At 39.4% G+C, this 26,544-nt stretch overlaps 2 protein-coding genes across 2 annotated transcripts in view; one reads left to right on the top strand and one right to left on the bottom strand.

Annotated features, from left to right (window-relative positions):
• Window positions 1–641: 641 nt before the first annotated feature.
• Window positions 642–20,560, top strand: LOC131186437 (mucin-2-like; the record flags this gene model as incomplete). Its single annotated transcript, XM_058160059.1, has 10 exons — window positions 642–858; window positions 2,295–2,438; window positions 2,941–3,399; window positions 4,384–4,842; window positions 5,344–5,802; window positions 6,302–6,745; window positions 10,912–11,163; window positions 15,373–15,420; window positions 16,253–16,355; window positions 17,961–20,560. Coding segments are annotated over 10 exons (2,757 nt in total), but the record flags the coding sequence as incomplete, so codon positions are not given.
• Window positions 20,561–20,695: 135 nt separating this feature from the next.
• AP2A2 (adaptor related protein complex 2 subunit alpha 2) overlaps window positions 20,696–26,544 on the bottom strand; it is a 70,367-nt gene continuing 64,518 nt past the window's right edge. Inside the window, exons 20-22 of the mRNA XM_058157590.1 lie at window positions 25,296–25,365; window positions 24,149–24,283; window positions 20,696–22,856 (exon numbers count right to left, since the gene is read on the bottom strand). Coding sequence (XP_058013573.1) covers window positions 22,779–22,856; window positions 24,149–24,283; window positions 25,296–25,365 — 283 coding nt within the window. The 3' untranslated portion in view covers window positions 20,696–22,778. The remainder of the gene's footprint in view (window positions 22,857–24,148; window positions 24,284–25,295; window positions 25,366–26,544) is intronic.

Below are 26,544 nucleotides of genomic sequence, written 5' to 3'. Positions count from 1 at the left end.
ATTAGTTTCACCTCCCCTACAACCTCCCTAACCACTAGTACACAGCCTCCTTCGACCACAAAGACGACACCAATAAAGAGCACCAGTGGTAAGTTGAGACTTTTCATTTAGCAACTCTGTCAACTATCCTGCTCTGATGTGGCCCTTCGGACATCTCACAAGTTGTCCCCTGGCCTCTCTTTTGAGGCATGATACAATTGTGCACATAAAGCAAGGCTACACCCACATTCCTGGCTTGGTCAGCTGCTTCTTAATATCCTTCCCTTCATAGTGCACTTGCCGGACATTAAATTCCACTCACCCATCTTCTCTTACCCTATTATCTCTCCTCCCTCCCTCCCTCCCTCCTTCCTTCCTTCCTGCCTGCCTGACTGATTGACTGACTGCCACAGTAACACTAGAAATTATATTGGCACTTTCCACACTACCAGCCTAAGTAAAACCTATTATACTATGGCTTGGCAAATTTGTTTAGGGGTATCCTTACAACTACATATTCCCGTCCCACAATGCACGCCTACTACCTGTATTTACTCTCTCTTGCAGCTTCAACACATGAAATTCCATCAAGCCACAGGACCCCATCAGTTTCATCCGTGTCGCCCTCTTCTACTTCGAGGACCACAAGATCAACTCAGACTGGAACCACTCCAGTGCCAAAAACCACAACTGAAACCTCTCCTGTTACTCTGCCAACCTCTACCTCCACAAAATCGACACCAAGTAGTACACCCATCCCGACAACTATAACCTCCACACAAACCTCCACCACTCCCATCACATTGACCACCTCTACAACCAGCACACCTCTCCCATCAACCTCAACGGTGACTCCTACAATAATTCCCGCTTCCACCAGTACCCACGCCTCCACACCTACAACTACCCCTCCCACCACTTCAATACCAAGCAGCACTATTAGTTTCACCTCCCCTACAACCTCCTAACCACTAGTACACAGCCTCCTTCGACCACAAAGACGACACCAATAAAGAGCACCAGTGGTAAGTTGAGACTTTTCATTTAGCAACTCTGTCAACTATCCTGCTCCGATGTGGCCCTTCGGACATCTCACAAGTTGTCCCCTGGCCTCTCTTTTATTCAAAAAGTTTTACAAAATTTTTCCCCCCCCCCTTCCCCTCCCTCTCCCCCTCCCTTCACAACCCCCCTCCCCGCCCGACTTCCCGGAACGAACACAAGGTATAGTTAAAAATAAAACAAACATATGCTAAAAAAATTTCATCCCAACTTAATTATACCCCTACAATCATCAACTCCTAACTTCCCCCGAAAACAATCAAAAATAATACATCATAATCATTCAAAAACAGTCTGATAACTCTTAGTCTGATTTCTACGTTGAATATAGTCAATCCATTTTTTCCATTCCTTTAAGTATCTTTCTTGCGTATTGTCTTTCAAAAAGGCTGATATCTTCGCCATCTCAGCCAAATTGGCAACCTTCAATATCCATTCTTCTATTGTAGGTACTTCTTTTTTCTTCCAGTATTGTCCTAATAGTAATCTTGCTGCTGTTATTAGATTTAAAATCAATTTAGTCTCAATTACTGTACAATCCGTAATAATCCCTGGCCTCTCTTTTGAGGCATGATACAATTGTGCACATAAAGCAAGGCTACACCCACATTCCTGGCTTGGTCAGCTGCTTCTTAATATCCTTCCCTTCATAGTGCACTTGCCGGACATTAAATATCACTCACCCATCTTCTCTTACCCTCTCATTTCTCACCCCTCCCTCCCTCCCTCCTTCCCTCCCTCCTTCCTTCCTCCTGCCTGCCTGCCTGCCTGCCTGCCTGACTGACTGACTGCCACAGTAACACTAGAAACTATATAGGCACTTTCCACACCACCAGCCTAAGTAAAACCTATTATACTACGGCCAGGAAAATTTGTTAAGGGGTATCCTTACGACTACATATTCCCGTCCCACAATGCACGCCTACTACCTGTATTTACTCTCTTGCAGCTTCAACACATGAAATTCCATCAAGCCACAGGACCCCATCAGTTTCATCCGTGTCGCCTCTTCTACTCGAGGACCACAAGACCAACTCAGACTGCAACCACTCCAGTGCCAAAACCACAACTGAAACCTCTCCTGTTACTCTGCCAACCTCTACCTCCACAAAATCGACACCAAGTAGTTCACCCATCCCGACAACTATAACCTCCACACAAACCTCCACCACCCCCCTCACCCTGACCACCTCTACAACCCCCACACCTCTCCCATCAACCTCAACGGTGACTCCACAATAATTCCCGCCCACCAGTACCCACGCCCACACCTACAACTACCCCTCCCACCACTTCAATACCCAGCAGCACTATTAGTTTCACCTCCCCTACAACCTCCCTAACCACTAGTACACAGCCTCCTTCGACCACAAAGACGACACCAATAAAGAGCACCAGTGGTAAGTTGAGACTTTTCATTTAGCAACTCTGTCAACTATCCTGCTCTGATGTGGCCCTTCGGACATCTCACAAGTTGTCCCCTGGCCTCTCTTTTGAGGCATGATACAATTGTGCACATAAAGCAAGGCTACACCCAGATTCCTGGCTTGGTCAGCTGCTTCTTAATATCCTTCCCTTCATAGTGCACTTGCCGGACATTAAATATCACTCACCCATCTTCTCTTACCCTCTCATTTCTCACCCCTCCCTCCCTCCCTCCTTCCCTCCCTCCTTCCTTTCCTCCTGCCTGCCTGCCTGCCTGTCTGTCTGACTGACTGACTGGCTGGCTGGCTGGCTGACTGCCACAGCAACACTAGAAACTATATAGGCACTTTCCACACCACCAGCCTAAGTAAAACCTATTATACTACGGCCAGGAAAATTTGTTAAGGGGTATCCTTACGACTACATATTCCCGTCCCACAATGCACACCTACTACCTGTATTTACTCTCTCTTGCAGCTTCAACACATGAAATTCCATCAAGCCACAGGACCCCATCAGTTTCATCCGTGTCGCCCTCTTCTACTTCGAGGACCACAAGATCAACTCAGACTGCAACCACTCCAGTGCCAAAAACCACAACTGAAACCTCTCCTGTTACTCTGCCAACCTCTACCTCCACAAAATCGACACCAAGTAGTAAGCCCATCCCGACAACTATAACCTCCACACAAACCTCCACCACTCCCATCACGCTGACCACCTCTACAACCAGCACACCTCTCCCATCAACCTCAACGGTGACTCCCACAATAATTCCCGCTTCCACCAGTACCCACGCCTCCACACCTACAACTACCCCTCCCACCACTTCAATACCCAGCAGCACTATTAGTTTCACCTCCCCTACAACCTCCCTAACCACTAGTACACAGCCTCCTTCGACCACAAAGACGACACCAATAAAGAGCACCAGTGGTAAGTTGAGACTTTTCATTTAGCAACTCTGTCAACTATCCTGCTCCGATGTGGCCCTTCAGACATCTCACAAGTTGTCCCCTGGCCTCTCTTTTATTCAAAAAGTTTTACAAAATTTTCCCCCCTTCCCCCCCTCCCCCTCCCTTCACAACCCTCCTCCCCCCCCCCGACTTCCCGGAACGAACACAAGGTATAGTTAAAAATAAAACAAACATATGGTAAAAAATTTTCATCCCAACTTAATTATACCCCTACAATCATCAACTCCTAACTTCTCCCGAAAACAATCAAAAATAATACATCATAATCATTCAAAAACAGTGTGATAACTCTTAGTCTGATTTCTACGTTGAATATAGTCAATCCATTTTTTCCATTCCTTTAAGTATCTTTCTTGCGTATTGTCTTTCAAAAAGGCTGATATCTTCGCCATCTCAGCCAAATTGGCAACCTTCAATATCCATTCTTCTATTGTAGGTACTTCTTTTTACTTCCAGTATTGTCCTAATAGTAACCTTGCTGCTGTTATTAGATTTAAAATCAATTTAGTCTCAATTACTGTACAATCCGTAATAATCCCTGGCCTCTCTTTTGAGGCATGATACAATTGTGCACATAAAGCAAGGCTACACCCACATTCCTGGCTTGGTCAGCTGCTTCTTAATATCCTTCCCTTCATAGTGCACTTGCCGGACATTAAATATCACTCACCCATCTTCTCTTACCCTCTCATTTCTCACCCCTCCCTCCCTCCCTCCTTCCCTCCCTCCTTCCTTTCCTCCTGCCTGCCTGCCTGCCTGCCTGTCTGACTGACTGGCTGACTGCCACAGCAACACTAGAAACTATATAGGCACTTTCCACACCACCAGCCTAAGTAAAACCTATTATACTACGGCCAGGAAAATTTGTTAAGGGGTATCCTTACGACTACATATTCCCGTCCCACAATGCACGCCTACTACCTGTATTTACTCTCTCTTGCAGCTTCAACACATGAAATTCCATCAAGCCACAGGACCCCATCAGTTTCATCCGTGTCGCCCTCTTCTACTTCGAGGACCACAAGATCAACTCAGACTGCAACCACTCCAGTGCCAAAAACCACAACTGAAACCTCTCCTGTTACTCTGCCAACCTCTACCTCCACAAAATCGACACCAAGTAGTACGCCCATCCCGACAACTATAACCTCCACACAAACCTCCACCACTCCCATCACGCTGACCACCTCTACAACCAGCACACCTCTCCCATCAACCTCAACGGTGACTCCCACAATAATTCCCGCTTCCACCAGTACCCACGCCTCCACAACTACAACTACCCCTCCCACCACTTCAATACCCAGCAGTACTATTAGTTTCACCTCCCCTACAACCTCCCTAACCACTAGTACACAGCCTCCTTCGACCACAAAGACGACACCAATAAAGAGCACCAGTGGTAAGTTGAGACTTTTCATTTAGCAACTCTGTCAACTATCCTGCTCCGATGTGGCCCTTCGGTCATCTCACAAGTTGTCCCCTGGCCTCTCTTTTGAGGCATGATACAATTGTGCACATAAAGCAAGGCTACACCCACATTCCTGGCTTGGTCAGCTGCTTCTTAATATCCTTCCCTTCATAGTGCACTTGCCGGACATTAAATATCACTCACCCATCTTCTCTTACCCTCTCATTTCTCACCCCTCTCTCCCTCCCTCCTTCCCTCCCTCCTTCCTTTCCTCCTGCCTGCCTGCCTGCCTGCCTGCCTGACTGACTGACTGGCTTGCTGGCTGGCTGACTGCCACAGCAACACTAGAAACTATATAGGCACTTTCCACACCACCAGCCTAAGTAAAACCTATTATACTACGGCCAGAAAATTTGTTAAGGGGTATCCTTACGACTACATATTCCCGTCCCACAATGCACGCCTACTACCTGTATTTACTCTCTCTTGCAGCTTCAACACATGAAATTCCATCAAGCCACAGGACCCCATCAGTTTCATCCGTGTCGCCCTCTTCTACTTCGAGGACCACAAGATCAACTCAGACTGCAACCACTCCAGTGCCAAAAACCACAACTGAAACCTCTCCTGTTACTCTGCCAACCTCTACCTCCACAAAATCGACACCAAGTAGTACGCCCATCCCGACAACTATAACCTCCACACAAACCTCCACCACTCCCATCACGCTGACCACCTCTACAACCAGCACACCTCTCCCATCAACCTCAACGGTGACTCCCACAATAATTCCCGCTTCCACCAGTACCCACGCCTCCACACGTACAACTACCCCTGCCACCACTTCAATACCCAGCAGTACTATTAGTTTCACCTCCCCTACAACCTCCCTAACTACTAGTACACAGCCTCCTTTGACCACAAAGACGACACCAATAAAGAGCACCAGTGGTAAGTTGAGACTTTTCATTTAGCAACTCTGTCAACTATCCTGCTCCGATGTGGCCCTTTGGACATCTCACAAGTTGTCCCCTGGCCTCTCTTTTGAGGCATGATACAATTGTGCACATAAAGCAAGGCTACACCCAGATTCCTGGCTTGGTCAGCTGCTTCTTAATATCCTTCCCTTAATAGTGCACTTGCCGGACATTAAATATCACTCACCCATCTTCTCTTACCCTCTCATTTCTCACCCCTCTCTCCCTCCCTCCTTCCCTCCCTCCTTCCTTTCCTCCTGCCTGCCTGCCTGCCTGCCTGCCTGACTGACTGACTGGCTTGCTGGCTGGCTGACTGCCACAGCAACACTAGAAACTATATAGGCACTTTCCACACCACCAGCCTAAGTAAAACCTATTATACTACGGCCAGAAAATTTGTTAAGGGGTATCCTTACGACTACATATTCCCGTCCCACAATGCACGCCTACTACCTGTATTTACTCTCTTGCAGCTTCAACACATGAAATTCCATCAAGCCACAGGACCCCATCAGTTTCATCCGTGTCGCCCTCTTCTACTTCGAGGACCACAAGATCAACTCAGACTGCAACCACTCCAGTGCCAAAAACCACAACTGAAACCTCTCCTGTTACTCTGCCAACCTCTACCTCCACAAAATCGACACCAAGTAGTACGCCCATCCCGACAACTATAACCTCCACACAAACCTCCACCACCCCCATCACGCTGACCACCTCTACAACCAGCACACCTCTCCCATCAACCTCAACGGTGACTCCCACAATAATTCCCGCTTCCACCAGTACCCACGCCTCCACACCTACAACTACCCCGCCTACCACTTCAATACCCAGCAGCCTCACTACAACCTCGCCAACTACTAGTACACAGCCTCCTTCGACCTCAATGACGATACCAATAAGGAGCACTAGTGGTAAGTTGAGATGTTTGATTTTGGAACTCTGTCAACTATCCTGCTCCAATGTGGCCCTTCAGACATCTCACATGTTGTGTCCCCCTGGCCTCTTTTTTTTTTAGGCATGATACAATTTTGTACAAAAAGCAAGGATGCACCCACATTCCTCTATTCGTCAGCTGTTTCTTAATATCCTTTCCTTGACAGAGTACTTTACTGATATTTAATATTACTCACCTGTCCTCTCTTACCTTTTCCTCCCTTCCTCCCTTCCTCCCTTCCTTCCTGCTACAGTGGCACTTAAAACAACATCGGCACTTTCCAGACCACTAACCTCATTAAAACCATTTATACTAAAGCTATTTTGTGCCCTTAAAATATTGCCCAAAAAGCCATATTCCTGGGTTGGTCAGTTTTGTTCTTAATATCCTTCCCTTCATAGAACACTTCCCCGACATTTAATATCACTGACGTGTTCTCTTTTGCCCTCCACTCCCTCCCTCTCTCTCTTCCCTTCATGTTTCCAATATGTCCCATGGCCTTTCTCTTGAGGCATGTCCGGATAGTGAGGATACACCCAGATATATAGTTACTCAGCTGCTCCTTCCTTCCTTCCTTCCTTCCTTCCTTCCTTCCTTCCTTCCTTCCTTCCTTCCTTCCTTCCTTCCTCCCTCCCCCCTCCCTCCCCCCTCCCTCCCTCCCTCCCTCCCTCATTCCTGAACCTACGTAAACCCTTTTAAAACTAAGTCTAGACAAACATCTTTAGGGGTATATTTACTTCATCTGTCATGTCACCAAGGAATGCCACCCCAACATCATTTTATTCCATGTCTACCTTTTCTACTTTGATGATTCCACTGAATCTACCCAGACCATAGTAGTGGTAAGTTTGACTGTTTAATTTAGAAAAATCATCGTTTGCTCTGCTGTTACCCTTCAGATATCTTGGTTGTAAACCCTTTGGTCACCTCTTCAGGTGATGTTATATTTGCTCCCAATAAGCAAGCATAGGACTGCATTCCTGGGTTGTTCATTTCACTTCTTTGTTCCCATGCCTTCACCCAGTTTCCCCCTGATTCTTAATAGCTTTTTCCTCTCCTCCCCTGACTGCCCTGTTCTTTCCTGCCCTCTCCTTTCTCTCTCTCTCTCTCTTTCTCTCACTTCCTCCAACTATAAATGCCATTTTCTCCATGTTTTTGCCAAGCAACACTCCTCCAGTTACCCTCTGTATCTCCACCTCAACCACCAGTACTCTGGCCTGTTTGCCACCAACCATAACAGCTATAAATAGTACCAGTGGCAAGTTGTGCTGTCATGTTCAGTACCTCTTTACAGCATCTTTCTCTCATAAATGTCTTTGCACAGCATAGGCATAAGATCCCTTTCCTCCCTTTTCTGATATCTTCTTTCAACAGCCCTCTTACGAAACTCCTATCCACCATCCTAACCATTTGCACTCTGTCCCCTGGGTCCCCTTTGTGCATCTATATCAGACACACACATGCACACACACACCCAAGCAAGTGTAGACCCATCGTCTAGTCCAGGCTCCTCAGCCTTTTTTTTAATTACCTTACCTTCAGTTAATGCTTCTGACTTTTAATTCATTTTTCCTCTGCTTTCCTGTCTTCCTTCCTTCCTTCAACCAAATGTTCTTCTGTTTGACTATGAAATCGGAAAGTGATTCTGCATTGTCAACACTCACTCCTACAAGTAAGCAGAACCTGCCCACATCCAGTGCTCCTCTGACCCTTGGTTGCTTTCTTCTCTCCTTCCTTTATTTATTTCTTCTTTCCCTTTTCTAACAATTGAATTCATTTCCTTCAACATTGTCCACAACACCCCTCAAGAAGACCAGTGCTGAGTTTGGCTGCTGACTTCAGCAGCACTTCATCCATCATGGGGGCATTTTCATCAGCAATGATCCTACTTCTTTCAGCTTGCCTCATCCCCTAATAACATTGGACAACAAAGACTTTGCTTCCTGAACTGTTTTGGGTGTATTTTATAGATTTTTGGCTTCTAATCACAAAAATAATGTGTAATTTAACCTATCATGTACCATTTTATAGAAATATTCTGTTTTTACACAACTGCAGTGTACACTCTTCTGTTTCTATTGACTATGCTGTACACATGAATGAAACATAGAAAAAGATGGAATTGTTGTTGAAGCACATCCAGTATACCAAGTACAACTGTGTTATCTGTAGAGATCTAAAAGTAATAGCTCTGTTGCTTGGAAAGCTGCTTGGATATATCAAGCAATGTTGTTACTTAGGTAAATAGGACAGCTGTACAAAAGAGTTGCATTACGTTAAAAGAAAATGGCCAATTTGAGTCAGGACAAAAAAATGTGGCACATGAACCACTTGTTGACTGACAAAGATACTTAAACTTGTTTTAAGTTTCACTTAAAACTCAGACTTATGAAAAATTTTCTGAAGGTGATGAATAAGAAAGGAGAAGGTTTTTGTTATTTGAGAAATATTTCCAAGAATCACTGATACCAAAATTTAAAAAGGCATTTTTGTTGGCCCACCGGTAAAATACGTCATCAATGACAAGCAATTTGAAGATCTGTTAGTGGGGTTAGAGCAGTGGTTCTCAACCTTTATAGTGCTGCGACCCCTTTAATACAATTCCCCATAATGTGGCGACCCCTTTAATACAATTCCCCACGATGTGGTGACCCCCAACTGTAAAATTATTTTCGTTTTGAATTTATCGCGCCTGAAGCCATATTGGCTAGCAATCTGAACGGCTTGCGATTGCCTTGAGGACGGAGGTATTAAAGCGGAGACTCCTCCCCTATTAAGTTTATCGCGCCTGAAGCCAGATTAGGCTAGCAATTGGGAGTGATTGCAGCTGGCTTGAGAGGGAGACATCAGAGCAAAGATTTCTCTCTTTTTTAATTCATCGCGCCTGAAGCCGAATTCGGCTAGCGATTTGAAGAGCCTGCAGCTGGCTTGTGGAGTCAACCATTGGAGCGCGATTCTTCAACTCGCAAGTATACTTCCAATATTTCCAATGGTCTTAGGCGACCCCTGGCAAATCGTCATTCGACCCCCATTGGGGTCCCGACCCACAGGTTGAGAACCGCTGGGTTAGAGAAAATTGCCTGGGAAATATGAGAATTTCCTTAGCAACTACAGAGCATCAAAGTACATTCAGCTACAGTAGTTGACAAAGTTCTTATAGTATACAAACATGAAGTGTAAAATGTCACTAAAGAGTGGGTTTTTTTCATTCACACTTGGACTTCTTTCCCAAAAATCTAACTGCAGTCAGTGACGAAAGTGGTGAAAGATTTTCCCAGGACATTGCCACATTGGAAAAACGATATCAAGACAATTGGAATCCATCAATGCTGACTCACTATTGTTGGAGACTGCAATGAGATGCATCAGACACTGAATAAAAAAAAAATAAGCAGCAGAAATCTTTTGACCCCATTGAACTCATGCAATGTGTCAGAAACATTATGCTTGAGAAATTCCATATTTTTCAAGATTCCCACATGATACAGTCATTCTGAATTTATATTTCAGTTTGAAGAAGCCTATCATTATCAAATGTTTTTCAGGAAGCAAAGCATTTGAAAAAAAATTGTTGTCCAGTGTAATTTGTTATTTTTATGTGGCTCTTTCATCACATGTTTTCTTTTTCACTGTGAGTGACACAACAACTCTCAATTCCCACCTTTACTAGTAAGGCCATAAAGAAAATATGATTCTCTGTTATTATTTTGCAATATTTGGGATTCAAAAGGAACTTGTTTTTGTAGGATTTGTTGTATAATTTTGATTCCATTTGTTTTCAGTGAAGGAAGCTACTTTCCCCTTCTTTATTTCATTGTCCTTTTCATATTTTCTCCAGGTTTCCTACTTGATAATGTGTTTAAAATATGTTTGTTGCAAATCTCACAATGCTTTAATGCAAATTTTTGTCAGCTGTATTTTTAAAATGTTTTGCATGCTTTACAATGCCTCCTTTTTCCTTCCTGGAGTCTTGTTTTATTGATACCCTATTTGCAATAGTTAATTCTCCCATTCTGACAAGTATCTGTAACTTAAATATTTCCTGTCCATAGGATGGAAGACATCTCTCTCAACCAGCACTAAGGACAACTTTTTCAACTTCTCATCTCTCAAGTTCTGTCTTTTTTATCTCTTTTCCCACAGAGTCAACTTCAATTAGCATATCCTCACTTACCACTACAAGACCAGTTAATATCTCCAGTTCATCTTCTCCTAGCACTACTTGGAAAACAAGTCTAAGCACATCTTTTGTTCCCAGTGTGCCAACAAGTGCAACTTCTACTTTCTCCAGCACTCCAGTAACCATACCTACCAAGACCACTTGGACTACTGAGCCACCTACTGTCACTCTTACTTCTATTACTTTTTCTTCCACAAGTGCTCCTTACACTAGCAGTAAGTATTTCTTGGCTGATGGAAAAGTTGAAGGAGTTATTGATTTTGCACATTATAACGATTTTTGTGATTGCATAATCATATGCAAAATAATGTGCAGAATTTTGTCTGACACTTAAGGAATCAAGTTTTCTAATTTTCATAAAACGAACTGACTTCTGTGTTTTATTAGAAAAGTTTTTAGGTTGCAGCTTACAAAATAGTGTCGTGTTAAATGTAGGATAGTTTAATAGACAAATCATTAGGGTAATGACAACTTGGCACTGAACACCACAGTCAATGCTTCAATTATCAGCAGCTGTTGAGAGACATTAACTAAGCACTTAAATATAGAAATGAATTTATTATTTCCCATTCTAGCACAGATGATTCAGTCATGTAATTCAGCTGGCTCTGCATTTAATAAGCTACATGCTTAATCACCTTTTTTTAGGATCCAAAAAAACAGGGGACAACAAAAGCAGCTTGTCTTCTGTACCTTCTGTGTAAAGTCTACTTTTTTATTTATTTGGAAATTGTGAGTTTGCAAGTGTCTCTTGGGCTTGATTCTCCTTTCTTCTCCCTTCAGACATGGAACACTTGAGAATCAAATGGACAGATTCGGGTCTTAGGAATGCTGCTTTATTTTTATCTTTAAACTCCCTCAAAAAATACTAATAAAAATTTTGTGACAGTATATATTAATGATAGGAAAGGAAAATATAAGAATTAAAGGAATAGGTCTTTGGTTATTCGGGTTTTCTCCCGCGTAAAATTGGAAGTGTCTTAGCAACGTTTTGACAAAATCCATTTGTCATCATCAGGCTAGGTGTTTACAGCTTCGTGCTTCTAGCAGAAATGTGTGATCACAGCTGTTACTTCCTTTTAACTGCTAGTGGGGTTTTGAACTGATTGGTTGGGAGCTTGGCTGTGTTCTGATTGGGTGGGGGTTTGGCTGTGCTCTGATTGGATGGTGGGGTTGGCTGTGTTCTGATTGGATGGGGGTGTCTTCTGTTTGGGGGGGGTTTGGTTGTGCTCAGGTTGGTCTGAGATGCAGGGGGATTTGAGTTGGTGAGCTGCATTGCTGTTGTTGCTATTAAAATTGCTATTAAAGGAATAGCATATACATTTCTATGACTCACATTGCATTGTAATTTGGAAAGCATCTCCAGTGCTATTTGTTCTTTTTTTTTTTTAATCAAGAGATTCAGGCATACAGAAGCAAATGCAGTTTTACAACCTTTTCATAATTCACTTTTTTAATCAAAAGCTACCCCTAATTTACATACCACAAATGCTTTCCCATCTCAAAAACTATTTGTCCAGATTAGGTTTGAGTTCCAGAAGAATGTGGGTGGGTTGCTTTCATAAAACATCCTCTGAAATGGCTCCCAAAGGTTACCGTTCCCATACAGTTTGTTTGTATGTATATTGAATTTATTTGTCACCCATCTCATAGTGAACAACTTTGGGCTTCTGTACTATCCAAAGTTCTATACCGGCCAAAGAGACTTGAACTATCGAATGACTCCTTCCCTTTTGGAGGTGCAGAGTGGCAGGGAGGCAGCCTTGAAGCAAATATTCAGAAAATGTGTGATAAACAAAGATGACAGAAACATTCCTTAAATCCTGGAATAAAATAATATATTTCCTGACTTCCTGAAGTATAAGAAGGACGGAAAGAGAAGCATCAACAGATTTGCAAGATTCATTTACACATGGCAGTCAATCTCAGTAGAGTCCTGGTTTTCCTGTGGAGAGAGTTTTCTGATTGTCTTGAAGGACCAACCAGAAGTCTGTTAGGACCTGGCTATTTAAACAAGGCTTCGGAGTCTCAGTCCCCTCCCCCACACACACACTCGAGCTATTGAATGTTTTAGCCATGTTTTGTTGACTGTGTTTTATTCTCTGGTCTTATACAGGTAAATGTATTGATTATGATGTAAGGTATTACATTGTTTTATGTTATCTTTTTATCCCAACTTATGAAGGGGGTATCCATTGAGTTTTGATTCTGATTGGAGCAACCCATAAATCCTGCAAATGTAATTAATAAATAACTTGTATGTAAGTAAGTGAATGCAGATTTCCCCCTTTTGATGTATTTTATAGCAAATATTGCAATTTCACTAATTTATCTGAATTGCAAAGGTAATGATTTGTGATACCTTAACATAGGAAAGTGCTAAACAAAAAAAGATTAAGTAACAAATTAAACAAACAATCACTTTCATAGGAGGTATCTCATTACATCCATCCCTACATATATGTAGTCCTCACTTAATGACTGGTTGCCTGTGACTGTTCAAAGTTATGGCAGACTCCCCCAAGTTACAGTACTTATTACCTGATTCTGGAATTCTGATGACTGCACACATCCCTGTGGTCACCTGAACACATTTTGGGTGTTTGTCAACCAGCTCCCTTTATGGTCAGTTGCAGTGTTCCACAGTCATGTGATCACATTTTATAACTTTTTTTGCCAGTTGTTTTCAGCAGGTTTCTGGCAAGACATACCCATAGAAATACATGGATTTGCTTACGTATTGCAGTTTGTTTGTTTATTTATTTATTTATTTATTTATTTATTATTTATCAACAAGTATAAGGAAACAAGTAACAGTATAGACATAGACATGAATATATGAAAAAAATGGCACAAAAAAGGACATAAATAGGCAAAACATAGCCATAAATACATAGAATGATTACATATAAATGGGGACAGAGACAGTAGGCATGCTGGTGCACTAATGCACGCCCCTTTAGGGATTTCTTAAGAAACATGAAAGGTCCATGGTAGACAATTTAAGGTAAAAGGTATGGGGATTAGAGAGACTAACAACAGGATCAGGTAGAGTTCACTTAATCATTGCAAAAGAGGTATAAAATCAGGTCCAGTCACATGGGTGTCTCAACTTATGACTGTAATGATTTACAACAGAAATTCTGAGCTCCATTACTGCTGTCAGTCAAAGACTACTTGTAGAATTGACCCCACCCATCAGTACATCCTTCCACCTTAATTTGTACTGGTGGCTGAGGAACTTTCCAAACCAAATCTGTAGGCTACAATGGGAATGGGTGGGTAAATGTGGGAAGGAATATGTCCAATGTATAAATGGAGATCTCTTTACATTTCATAATTTGAAGACATTTCATACAGAATGATAATCTTCCATGAAATTGAGCCAGCATTCAATTGTGGGCCATTAAATAAATCAATACTTTTATTTTTATTTATTTATTTATTTATTTATTTATTTATTTATTTATTTATTTATTTTATTTTGTCATAACAATATACACAAGCATCACACAAAAAGATTATATAATATGTAAACATATATATGATGAGAAACAAGGAAGTATAAGCATATATATATATATATATATATAGGGAAAGAAACCATAGGACAGGAACAGTAGGCACATTTGTGCTCTTATGTACGCCCCTTAAAGTCCTCTTAGGGTGAGGTCAACAGTGAGGTCAACAGTGAGGTCAACAGTGGATAGATTTTGGTTAAAGCTTTTGGGGTTATGAGAAGAGACCACGGAGTCGGGTAATGCATTCCAAGCACAGACAATTCTGTTACAGAAATCATATTTTCTGCAATCCAAATTGGAGCGGTTGACATTAAGTTTAAATCTATTGGTAGCTCTTGTATTATTGCAGTTGAAACTGAAGTAGTCATTAACAGGAAGGACATTACAATGGATGATTCTATGAGCTAAACCCAGGTCCTGTCGAAGGTGACGGAGTTCCAAGTTTTTTAAACCCAGGATTTCAAGTCTGGTGGGATAAGGTATTTTGTTGGTTACAGAGGAGTGGAGAACTCTTCTCGTAAAATACCTCTGGACACGCTCAACTGTATTGATGTCAGAAATGTGGTATGGGTTCCAGACAGGCGAGCTGTAATCAAGAATTGGCCTAGCAAATGTTTTATATGCTCTGGTCAGTAGTGTGGTGTTTTTAGAAAAGAAGCTACGTAAGATTAGGTTAACAACTCTTAGAGCCTTTTTTGCTATGTAGCTGCAGTGACTGCAAACAAAAACTCCAAACAAGTTTTTTCTCACAATAACATAATGTTGTGTTTAGCAGAACTGGTCTTTCGAAAAAGCTGAGCAGATGAATGACCAGCAGTATATGATTTCGAGTTTGTCTAAAGATTTGTGATGTTGGTGACTCTGGATGCAATTTTAAAACTTGCATTTGTTTTTCTTTTTCAGCTTCTGCTCCAAATATTACAACCAGTGGTCCAACCCCAACAAGCCCAGGTTGGTTGAACTCAAGTGAATATCTGGGTTTAAATAATTATTCTCTGGGGCTTCAGGCAACTACATACTTGACTTTAGTCTACTGAAATAGTGCCTGCAAGGAAAATACAGTAAACATAGGCCTACATACTCAACTTTCAACTTTTTAAAAATTTCAATTTATTGAACAAGATGTAGAGTTGAACTGTTTCATACTATTTTATAATTCTTAGAATGACTAATTTATATGAATCTGAGATACATTACTGCCCTATACAATAATATGGGGGTGCCATGGGACAGGCTGAGCTTCTGCTCCTGCCCACCTAAAAGTTTGAAAGAATGCAAATGCAAGTAGATAAATAGATACCACTTCAATAGAAAGGTAACAGCCTTCCACTTGGCCTTGGCATAGAACCATGCTGGCCACATGACCGCAGAAGTGTCTTCGGACAATGCTAGCTCCCTCGCTTAAGAAACAGAGGTAAGCACTGTCTCCTAGGGTTGGACGTGACTGGCTAGTCAGGGAAACTTTTACCTTTATCTAAAATAATATAGTTTTGCAAAGAAAGCTATCATTCATATTTTATGACCAATTCTCTAAAGCCAAATAATTGTTTTTCAATATTGTGTTCAATATGTTACGTGATCTTTAGCAATAAGGACTGCATTTATTAATATGTTGTTTAAATCAAAGATTAATAGTTGCAAAATCTAGTGCTTACTATGTTCTGTGCGCTCTGTGGCAATAACTCTTTGTAGTAAGAATACATATAAACCTAAATCTTCATGAATGCCAAAAGGAAACAGAGTTCTTACACTTACATTAATTGCTGTTTTTAATGTTTTACAGAGACATGTAGTATTATTGAATATGAAGAACAAGTGTTTTATAGGGGTTGTGTTTCAAATGTTACTTTAACCCGCTGTGAAGGAGTATGTCCATCATCATCAAGGTAAATAAGATAATATTGCATATTTTCCAACAATCGTAAGACCTACTACTTGATTAGAAGTCATATTAGTAAAATACTTCAATTTATTTTTCCAGCTATAGCTTATATGTTGGTGGCAGATTATTTTTGCTCATCTATAACGAAAGATCAATACAAGAAAAGTTCTAATCCCTGCCTATAATCTGACCATACGTTTCTCAAAATTGCTGTAGTTTAGTAGTTTCGCATACATCTAATCCACACTTAACAATAATCTAGACTGGAATTTCCATTGCTAAGCAATGCTGTTGAAAAGCACGACATTGTGAGATCATCATCATACTGCTTAGATAGGAGTTCCGGCACTTCTAGTGGCCATCCTTACATGAATCACATAATGTTGTTAAGTGCAAGGTCACAGGATCACCATTTGTAACCACCTGCCCAGTAACTTTGCTTGTTGGAAGGCAGCATTGAAGGTTGCAAATGATGATCACATCACTGCAGGACACTGCAATGGCATGACTGCAAGCCAAGGGTTGATCTCCTGGATCATGATCACTCTCTAAGTACAAGAACTAGTCATAAGCACTACCCATTGATTGCATCATAAGTCCAAACAGTCACTGAATGAGTGCTTGTTAAATGAGGATCACCTCTAGTGCAATGGTCTCCAATCTTTGCAGTTCGGTGGCCCAGCTGTGGGGGGAGGGAAACTGGGTCACATGAACCGTGGTGGGTCGATGAGCCTGCACTTGGCATGCACAGCTAAACTTGCACAAGTTGACCTGTACATGTGTGTGCATGTGCACCGGCCCACCACTCATGCAGCCCAGTTCCAAGTAGGTCACAGCCTGGTAGTGGCCCACAGCCCTGGGGTTGGGGAACCCTTGTATAGTGTAATTTGGTATAGTATTGTTTAGCTATGTTTAAAAAACTGACTGGCTCACAGGAAGGAAATAGTATGAATGTAGTGTAATCATGTGTGATATTCAACCATAGTACTCAGAAAAATGTAAAAGTATGTTTCCCTTTCACAATGATTAAAACTTTTAGAAGCGTTTATTAGACATTTTCAAAGGGCTACCATCTCTCACATAGGGATACACACAAACACAAACACACCCACCCACACTCTACATATTTTACATAAAAATATGTAAAGAATGATGATGTGTTTCCTAAGTTTAGGGTATTTTTATGTACAGAAAGTGGTACAATATATCAAATTATTTGCCTGTTGAACTACTTGGAGCTGTGGTGATGCAGTGGTTAGAATACAGTATTGCAGGCTAACTCTGCATGCCATTGCCAGGAGTTTGATCCTGACTGGCTCAAGGTTGACTCAGCCTTCCATCCTTCTGAGGTTGGTAAAATCAGGATCCAGATTGTTGGGGGCAATATGCTGACTCTGTAAACCACTTAGAGAGGGCTGTAAAGCACTGTGAAGTGCTATATGTCTAAATGCAATTATTCAATAGTATTAGTGTTAATTATTAATCATTTCTTACATATCCAAGGAAACAATTTATGTATATCCAAGGAAACAATTTATGTATTTTTAAACTAATTAACTTGGTAAACACATGCATACCTCATCAAAAATAACACTTTTCTTATTCACAGGCAGAAGAATGCAAGGATAGAAAAACTATGCAAGTGCTGCGCGCCACAAACTTCCTATAAGAAGGAAATAGAGATGCCGTGCCCCAATCCAGATAACCCAAGTGAACGACTTTTTACACATATCCTTATATTTGGTGAATGTGTATGCCAAGTAGAGGCATGTATACACTAGCCAAATTCACCAGTATCAACCCTGAAGCAATATTGCTATTTACTTTATACCTAAAGTCTGGAGTTAAGAGTCCCTTTGTTTACATTAATTTGTCCAAACACTGAGAAGGCAGCTACTCTTTTAAGAGGAGTGCTGATAACAAATTATGTTAATTTATTCATTATTTGGGAGATAGGAAAATGAAATGAATTTTTGCCTTATTTATAAGGCTTTCATCAAATTAATGTCTACCTGTGTAAAATAATTGACTATTTTAATAAAGATATTAGCCGGCTTTTTAGTTTCTAATGGTGAATAACTGTGATATATTATACCTTCCTAATCTTATAATCTAATGGAAAATTCATTCTTCAAATGCCCATTTTTGTGTTGTCAAAATGGAGCCTTTCGTGATGCAGAGCTTCATATCAACAGAGAAGATTTACAGAAGTAATTGAACCTTTGCAATTGAACAAACACCTTCCTCCCTGCAAGAAAACACATATTAAAATAATCAAGGATATCCAGCTATTATAATTAAGTTTAGTACCATTTGTGGGAATCAAATATTTGGAGAAGAGGAACAAAAATAAATTGAAATGGAATAGAATGGAGTATTTTTGAAAAGTCTATATAGCAGGAATTTCTGAATGAAACTCTCAGAAACAGTTTGATTATGTAAGGTCATGTACTGTATGTGTACAAAAGCATTTCATGGGAATATACTGTGGAAAGCCAATTGGATAAGAACATATTAAAGCAACATCATTAATGAAATGGAAGATGAGTTGAGCACATAAGCCATGTTGTTTCTATAAAACCAATAATACAGCCAAATTATATTAAAATTAGTTGAAAATAATCAATTTCTTAGCATGTTCTATTAAACCACTATTAAACGAAACCTAAATTCCCACTTTATTTCTTTCAAGGTTAACCAAGATCTGTATTATATCAAGATAATGTGTAAAATAAAACAAAAATGCATCTTTCCCACTGGATGAGGCTGAAATTAATGACAAGTAAAACCAGAGAATAAAGATCGCATAATTTTCTTACTTCTCCCTACCTTGTAAGCTACTGAAGAGGACCATTTGGGCAGATTAAATATATGTTAAAACTTGAGATAGAAATTTTGGTCTGTATTTTTCTAAAACACGGGATCAAACTCACAGTATCACACTGCTGTCACATGATGTTTCCTGATATTTTTCCCATTTGCAGAGCATGACGCATCCAATCTGTGGGCCACCAGTTTAATACCCCTGCTCTACAAAATAAATTCCAAGTCAGGATCAGTTTCCAAGAAGAATTAACAGGTAGTCCTTGTTTAGCAATCATTCACAATTAAGACAGTGATGAAAAAAATGAGCTTATGACCAATCCTCTGTTATTCCTGCACAGCTCTGCAGGTCTGTGAAGTGAAGTAAAGTTGAAGTAGTATCATTAACCACAGTTATGGTTTCACTTAACAATCGCATTAACGACCAAGTGGCTGGTTCCAACTGTGATCACTGAGTGTGCATTCTTCCAAAACAGGAATATGTACTAAAGTTTGGTGACCTGTTCATCATTGCATACACATGAGCAAATGTTGAATGGCACAAGGCTGCCTCTGTAGGAAATCTGAGCCTCACACATCAACGGGGCATTTCTATCAGAAGTTAAAAGGTAAACAGGATGCTACTGGGTTCTGGATCTGACTGAGGAGCAGATTGAGTCTTGCAAGCTGCAACAGTTTTTCGTGCCCCACTAGCCTTTGAGCCAGCCTACAGCTCCCTTGGGTAGCTGAGTGGCTGGGTTTGGAGAAGGTCAAAAACCCACGAAGACCATGTATGGAGGGAGAAAGCAAACCCAAAGCTTGTGGGGACCCCAAAGTGGTGCCTCACTTAATGACTATGATAACTTACAACTATAATGGGCAGACTCCGTTATCATCATAACTTGAGGACTACCTGTAATAGTAGAAGGTAAAGTGCTTCAGAATTCAAACAAACAAGTACCTGTCACATGACATCCCAGACTTAACAACATTTGATAAGACAAAATAGTCTTATCAAGAAGACAGCAAAACAGGAAAGAAAGAACTGGAGAAAATTATAAAATATAAAGACCTCAAATAGAAGCAGTACAACTGTGGGAAAAGAAAGCAAAGATATTATCAATAGTAATAGCAACTTGAGCACAGTCCCAATGTCTGAAGCACTACCATTGGCATTGACAAAATCACCGTCAATTGCAAAAGGCAGCTGTTTTTACAACAGTTTACATCCTGCAACAATACTTTTAATACCATCAAATAATACCTGCCTTTCCCAAATCCTTGGGAAGGACTCAAGAGGTGGATAAAAATGTCAAATCCAGTCTAAACATCTGACTGTGTGACCAACCGTAATACTAATACACATACACTACACTGATCTATTACAACATCCTAGGTTCTTGGGGAGAACTCAGTGGGTATAAAGACCAACTCCAGCTAAACAACAGGCAGCTGTAATTTTGCACTGGTGTGAAAAGAGATTTCTTTTTTTAAAAAATAGACGCACTGAAAGTTCTTAAAATTGAGAACGAGGAAACATAATTTTAGTCTTCTAGCCATTTATTTTTTCTGCTAAAGGTAACATGATTAGAGTTATGTATTTTCAGATTCATACACTTATAATGAAAGTTGACCATACAAGCTGAAAATTCACTTTTCATATACTGCAATGGTTATACATAGATACCGGAGTGTAGACCTAAGTTTACAGCATTTCATCTTCCAGTTGAGGAATCTTTCACAAGTCAATAACAAATACTGCACTTGGATTACTAATACTGTTTTAGCCACAAAAAGTATTATTTCTGGTTGATAAAGAGGATATATAACTTTGGTAATCAAGTAAGTTATCCCAATAAAGATAAATTGTATATACCTGTAATTCAATTCTCTGTTCCCCATTAGGGAAACAAAAATCATATGAACAGCTGATTTGGAATCTTTATCTTTTTATGGATAAATCACATTTGTTCACAACTGCACAGGAAAGACCACCAGTGCTTTGCCATGGTATTAAATAAATGCAACCACAGTGCCTTCAGAACTGCCCTTTTAAAAGTTAAATGGCAGAGCTAATATGTTATATGACAAGCTTCTAATTATCCCTTGTTTTATAATGGCTTCCAGTTCCACGTGAAAAATGAGGACGCATTAACCTGTTTGTTGTGATCATCACTCTTAGAATTTCTCCAACGAGAGGAGAATATTGGAAGTTATCTTAGTTTTATTACATGACCAAATTAATGCCATTTCAGTGGAGCCCAACAAATCTACCTTAAGAAGTTTGCAAAAAAAAACAACAACAGTAATTCAGTACTCAAATTAGAGGAATCTGGATAATAGTTCTGTCTGTCTTAGACATGCAATTTTATCTTTAAAAAACAACAACTCCCAAGGACATTTACTGCAATATAGATACCATTGCTTATTTTTTCTTTCTTTACTGAGTGACTGTGATAACCATTTTAGAGTCATTTCAGAGAAGTGTGATTGAAACTTATTTCTACTTGCTGAAAAGGATGTCAGGCTGAATTTCTAGAATATATTACAAATGCGTATCTCACGCCAAATAGACCATATCATTGCTAGACTTTTTGAAAATAGTGCACCCAACTTTGTGATGTCAAAAAAAGCAATTATCAGACCACTATACTTTCAAAAGCTAACGATTTACTTAGGACCTGAATATACTAGACTTCTGTATCTGTGTGACCCACCCATATACTAACAAAAATATTACATCGAAATTGCCTATCAATAATAACAGCCAGGGCTAGAGAATATAGAAACATAGATTCTCTGGGAAATTTTTAGTGTTGCTTCATGTGATTTTTAAAAAAAAATTTACAATCCAAGTGAACAATGGATTAACTAGAGTTCTCTAGAAATAGCGAATCTAATAATTCTGATTCTTTATTCCAACGTTTGATGAGAATTTTACTCTTTGGTAATTCATTATTTGGAGGAAATGAAAGGGTGAATTAAAGCTGTTTAAAACAAATTGCTTGAGGTAGGGGGAAATAATATCCTAACGCCTCTGTGTACTGTACTCAAGGTCAATGCCCATAGCCTATTTTGAAAAAGCCAACACCTGTGAGATTCATTACAACAGTCCTGACTTCCCATCACATCACATTGATACATTTTGGACAGTCTCACCTGCCTAAGATTAACAAAGAGTATAGCAGCAAGATGGCTGCTGCACAGTCTCATCAAACAGAACTTTACTGATTACTCCTGGGGCAATGCAGGGATAGGAGAAGTGACCACAACATTACTAGCAATTTACATTGGACTTTCCAGGGGAAAAATTCAAACACCTTTCATTTAGATCATTGTTAATCAAAGTAAGTCATCATAAAACCCACTCCTGACAAAATGCCTAAAATAGTTGAGGTGACAAACACAATGCCTCCTGGCCTCCTTGTGCCAGAAATATTTTCACATTTAGGAAACTTTACATTACACACATCTTTTATTCACATAAGAGGGACAGGTCCTTTAAGGCAGGAATGTGAATGTGATGGCAGTTATTTATGCAGACACTGGTGCACAGGACATTCCTGGAGCAGGACAAGAAAAACAGGCAGAAATAAAAGAATCAAAGCTGGTCTTGAGTCAAGATTCAGAACTGTTCTGACAACAATTCACATAATCTTCGTGAGACTGTTTCTTTACTCGTTCGTAGTGTTAGTCGGTACATCTGAAAAAATAATAAAAAATAAGGTTTATGAAAAATGGCTTTAAAATTGCCCAAATTCCTACCCTTGTTTTCTGTAACAATTTTAGATGTTTTAGAATTTAGAAGATAGTTTGATGTTTACGATAAAAAAAAAAAAAAAGAATCGCAGTGGAGGCGAACCTACTTTGTCTGAACTTCTGAAGAACATTTTTTCGCTTAAGGGGAAAAGAGGCTATTTTTTTTAAATCAAAGAGTTCAATAGTAATCAGTGGGATTATCTGTATTTAGAATTAAAGAAAATGAACTGAGCTGCAGAATTAAGCATCATTGTGAAGCTTTACCTTTACTTACATTCTGAGAACTTTTAGGTGTTCTTAGAAAATAGAAGTGATTGGCAGTTGTATGTCCAGAAAATGGGTAGTATAGACCACTGATAGTGTGAAGTATCTTTGTCCTTCTGGTACATGGGCGTCACAACCACTTTTTGAAAATACAGTACCTATAAATTTCTTCCAAAATTCCAAATATGCTCACTGACTTAAAGATGTTACAGAACTCTGCTTTAGCAGAGAATCCCATATTAAGACTTCTTTCTCACTCAGCAATCTTTTCCTGCCTCTTCTGCTCCCACCCAAAAAAAAATTGGTTGTTACTCAAAATGTCTTACATCCTCCAAACTTAATATATCACAAGTGATAGCGCTACATGTTGTACGATCATGTATCACAATATTTACAAGTCCATACGTTTTGGCTAAAAAAATAAAGTTTATTCCCTGGTGCACACAAGAGAAATGGAATGGAAAGCAACTTCAGTTAAGCTGTCACAAAATTAAAAAGGCAAATAATCAGTCTGAAATAAGAAAATACAAGTTCAAGAAGTGTGAGTTTCACCTGGAGAATTTACAGTACAAAAAGGCAAACCAAAACCTGTATAGAATGCAATTGATCTTCCTGATTAATAAACAACACTCTGAATGTAATTTTGCAGAAACTCAATTGTCTATATAGGCTGTACAATGAATACAAGGCAAAGCTAGTATTGGGAAAGCTATCAAATGTATGCGTGCATTGTCTTAGTCAACACCACTCAGATAGCACGTATATTGTTAGAGCACAATCTTCAATGAAGCACTATGTCTGCATTTGGGGAACGAAAGGAGAAAGAATATTTATCACTAATGCAATAAAAAACACTAAAATTTCTATTTTATTTTAGAAGAAAAGATTTCTGTAAAAATATACATGGGAAAAATTAAGTGTCTTTCATACGATACATGCTCTTGGTTTCACAATAAAATAAACATGGATTACCTCTGCCTGAAGGTTGGGTTCAAGACGCATCAAACAACCAATTTGTATTGATTTTGTATGTATTATGCCAGCACCTACAAAGTTAGCAGGGTTAGGATCCACTTCTTCCAGTAGAGCTGTGCCAAAGCCAATGATCTGTAAAAGAGGATTTAATTTTACTTAATACATCTCCTTAAAAGATGAATTACTTAATTTTACTTAATTGAATTGAAAGCCATTGGACAACATGCAGATGGAGAAAGGAAGGAGGAGGACATATAAAATGTATATGATAGATTGAGCAGAATGCTAAACACACACTTGATTAAGACTCAGATGGTTTCCATATTAGGGAGAATGCAGAAGTTTGCACTAAGAAAGAAATATGGTGTTATGACAAAATCAAATACCCAAACCAAATAAACTAACAAATCAGCCATAAAACTTTTAGACATAAATAATGCTGACTTGGGCACTAAAAATAATTGATAATGAAAAGGAATAATTTGATAAAATCTAGTTTTTGTTTTTTTGGGGAAAACAGCTTCCATTTTTGAGAATCAGCTAATAAAATATAGACAAGGGAATGATGCATTTCAAAGACTGTCAGAATGTACATAGTGCGTAGTGCATTATTCTGAATAGTTGTTGATTAACAAAAGGCCACTAAGCTTATAAATTTCCTCTGTCTTTTTTAGATCTGATAATTGGTTAGCTTTGTTTTATTTTTTTAAAGCAACTTTTTATTTTGGTAAGCACAACAAACACACTAGCAAAACAAATCTTTGCTTCTTAATGAACAAAACAGGCAAACAAAAAAAGATACTAAAATTAAGAAAAACTGAAATGCCTATGTTGGTAGAACAAAACTTTGGCTGTTTGTGTATGTTTATGTAAGAAGCAAAGCAAATTTCCTACCATACAATTACCAACTAATGGAGTCCCATGCTGTTTTGTCTAATGACAAAAATTTATTTTAAAAAAAGTATAGATGTGTAAGCTGTTATGTCCATAGCTTTAACTTTACTATCATTATCAGGTGTTTTTTTAAAAACAAATTAAAGACAACAGCTTTATTTTCCATTATTATAAAGTTTTGAAATCACAGAAGCAACTGTGCTGGAAGGTGAAATATAACTGTCGAGGCAAGATAAATCATTATACTTACTTTTGCCTTTGTAATTTCAGCATCCATTGGATGGTTTGCTTTAAAGATATTCTGTACTTCTTGTTGAGGGCTATGATGAACATCAAGAGTTTGTATTAGCAGTTCATATTTATTATATTTCTGCAGCAAAATATTTATGACAGAATGTAAACACATTTTACACGGAAGTAGCAGTGTAATACATGCATGTTTATAGCACTCTTCTTCTAAACAATGAATCTTATAGGATTTGCATAGCAATGGTCTAACCAATGAACCAAAATCAGGTATTCTTAGGTAGACTGCTCTTTAGTTATATGGATAGAGAAATATATGGATAGAAGAGGTGTCAAATATTTTCCAGAATTCAGCCAACATCAAACTAAATGGACATGCGGAAAGACTAAATTTGTTTAGCTTCTGCTATATTAATGCTCGCAATTTATTAAACAATTCTATATTTAATTTTAGTCTCTTAGAAGATAGGACCTAAAGTAGTCCATGTTATACTAAACCTGGAACAATAAACTGCATCATTCTGTTTCTGACAATGTATGAAAGTTTCCTAACTATAGATGAATATGTGAGTTCTGATATTGACATTCTGAATTTCTGAAATAGCATGGCCAGTATAACATTTGTTTAAACATCTATTTAAATCTTTCACCCCTTTTCTTACACTGATTCCACACGAGTCACATAAGAGAACATTTATGATAGGCTGGAGTCATAGAAGCCAAAGAGATATTCACTGGGTTTACACATAATACTAAATCTTAATGTAGTTTAGTTGTTTTTAGTAAGTTACGTAAACTTGTTGTGAATCACTGTGACATACCCAATCAAATTAAAATAAACCACAGCCTTATAGACTGTGTTAGCCCAGCTGTAGCCTCTACCCTGAAATGCCTCACTCAAATGTAACAAGCTTTTTTCTGTTTGACTTATCTCTGTATCATAAATCAGTACCACAGTTTGGGACTCATCTTCCAGGAAGAATAATGAGATAGAAGGAAATTAGAGAGCAGTATGCCACCAGTGGCCTACTCCCGGAACTCTCCGTAAGAAAAGGCAAAATGTGTGGCTGCAAAATGGTAGCTGTTTTTAGAGATCCCATATCAAATCATTTCCCAAAATTAATGAGAACTTAGGGCAAGTAATCAAACATAGTCAAAAAACAGACTCAAAGGTAGGACTGAATTGCTTTGCAGGAAAAAAGGAAATGGAATTTCAAACCTGGCTTCTACAGAAACAAATCATGAATTTACAA

This window comes from Ahaetulla prasina, chromosome 1 (assembly GCF_028640845.1).
Source record: "Ahaetulla prasina isolate Xishuangbanna chromosome 1, ASM2864084v1, whole genome shotgun sequence".
NCBI classification, from domain to species: Eukaryota; Metazoa; Chordata; class Lepidosauria; order Squamata; family Colubridae; genus Ahaetulla; species Ahaetulla prasina.
The sequence above is the reverse complement of the archived record's forward strand: the minus strand, read 5'-3'. Positions and strand labels throughout refer to the sequence as shown.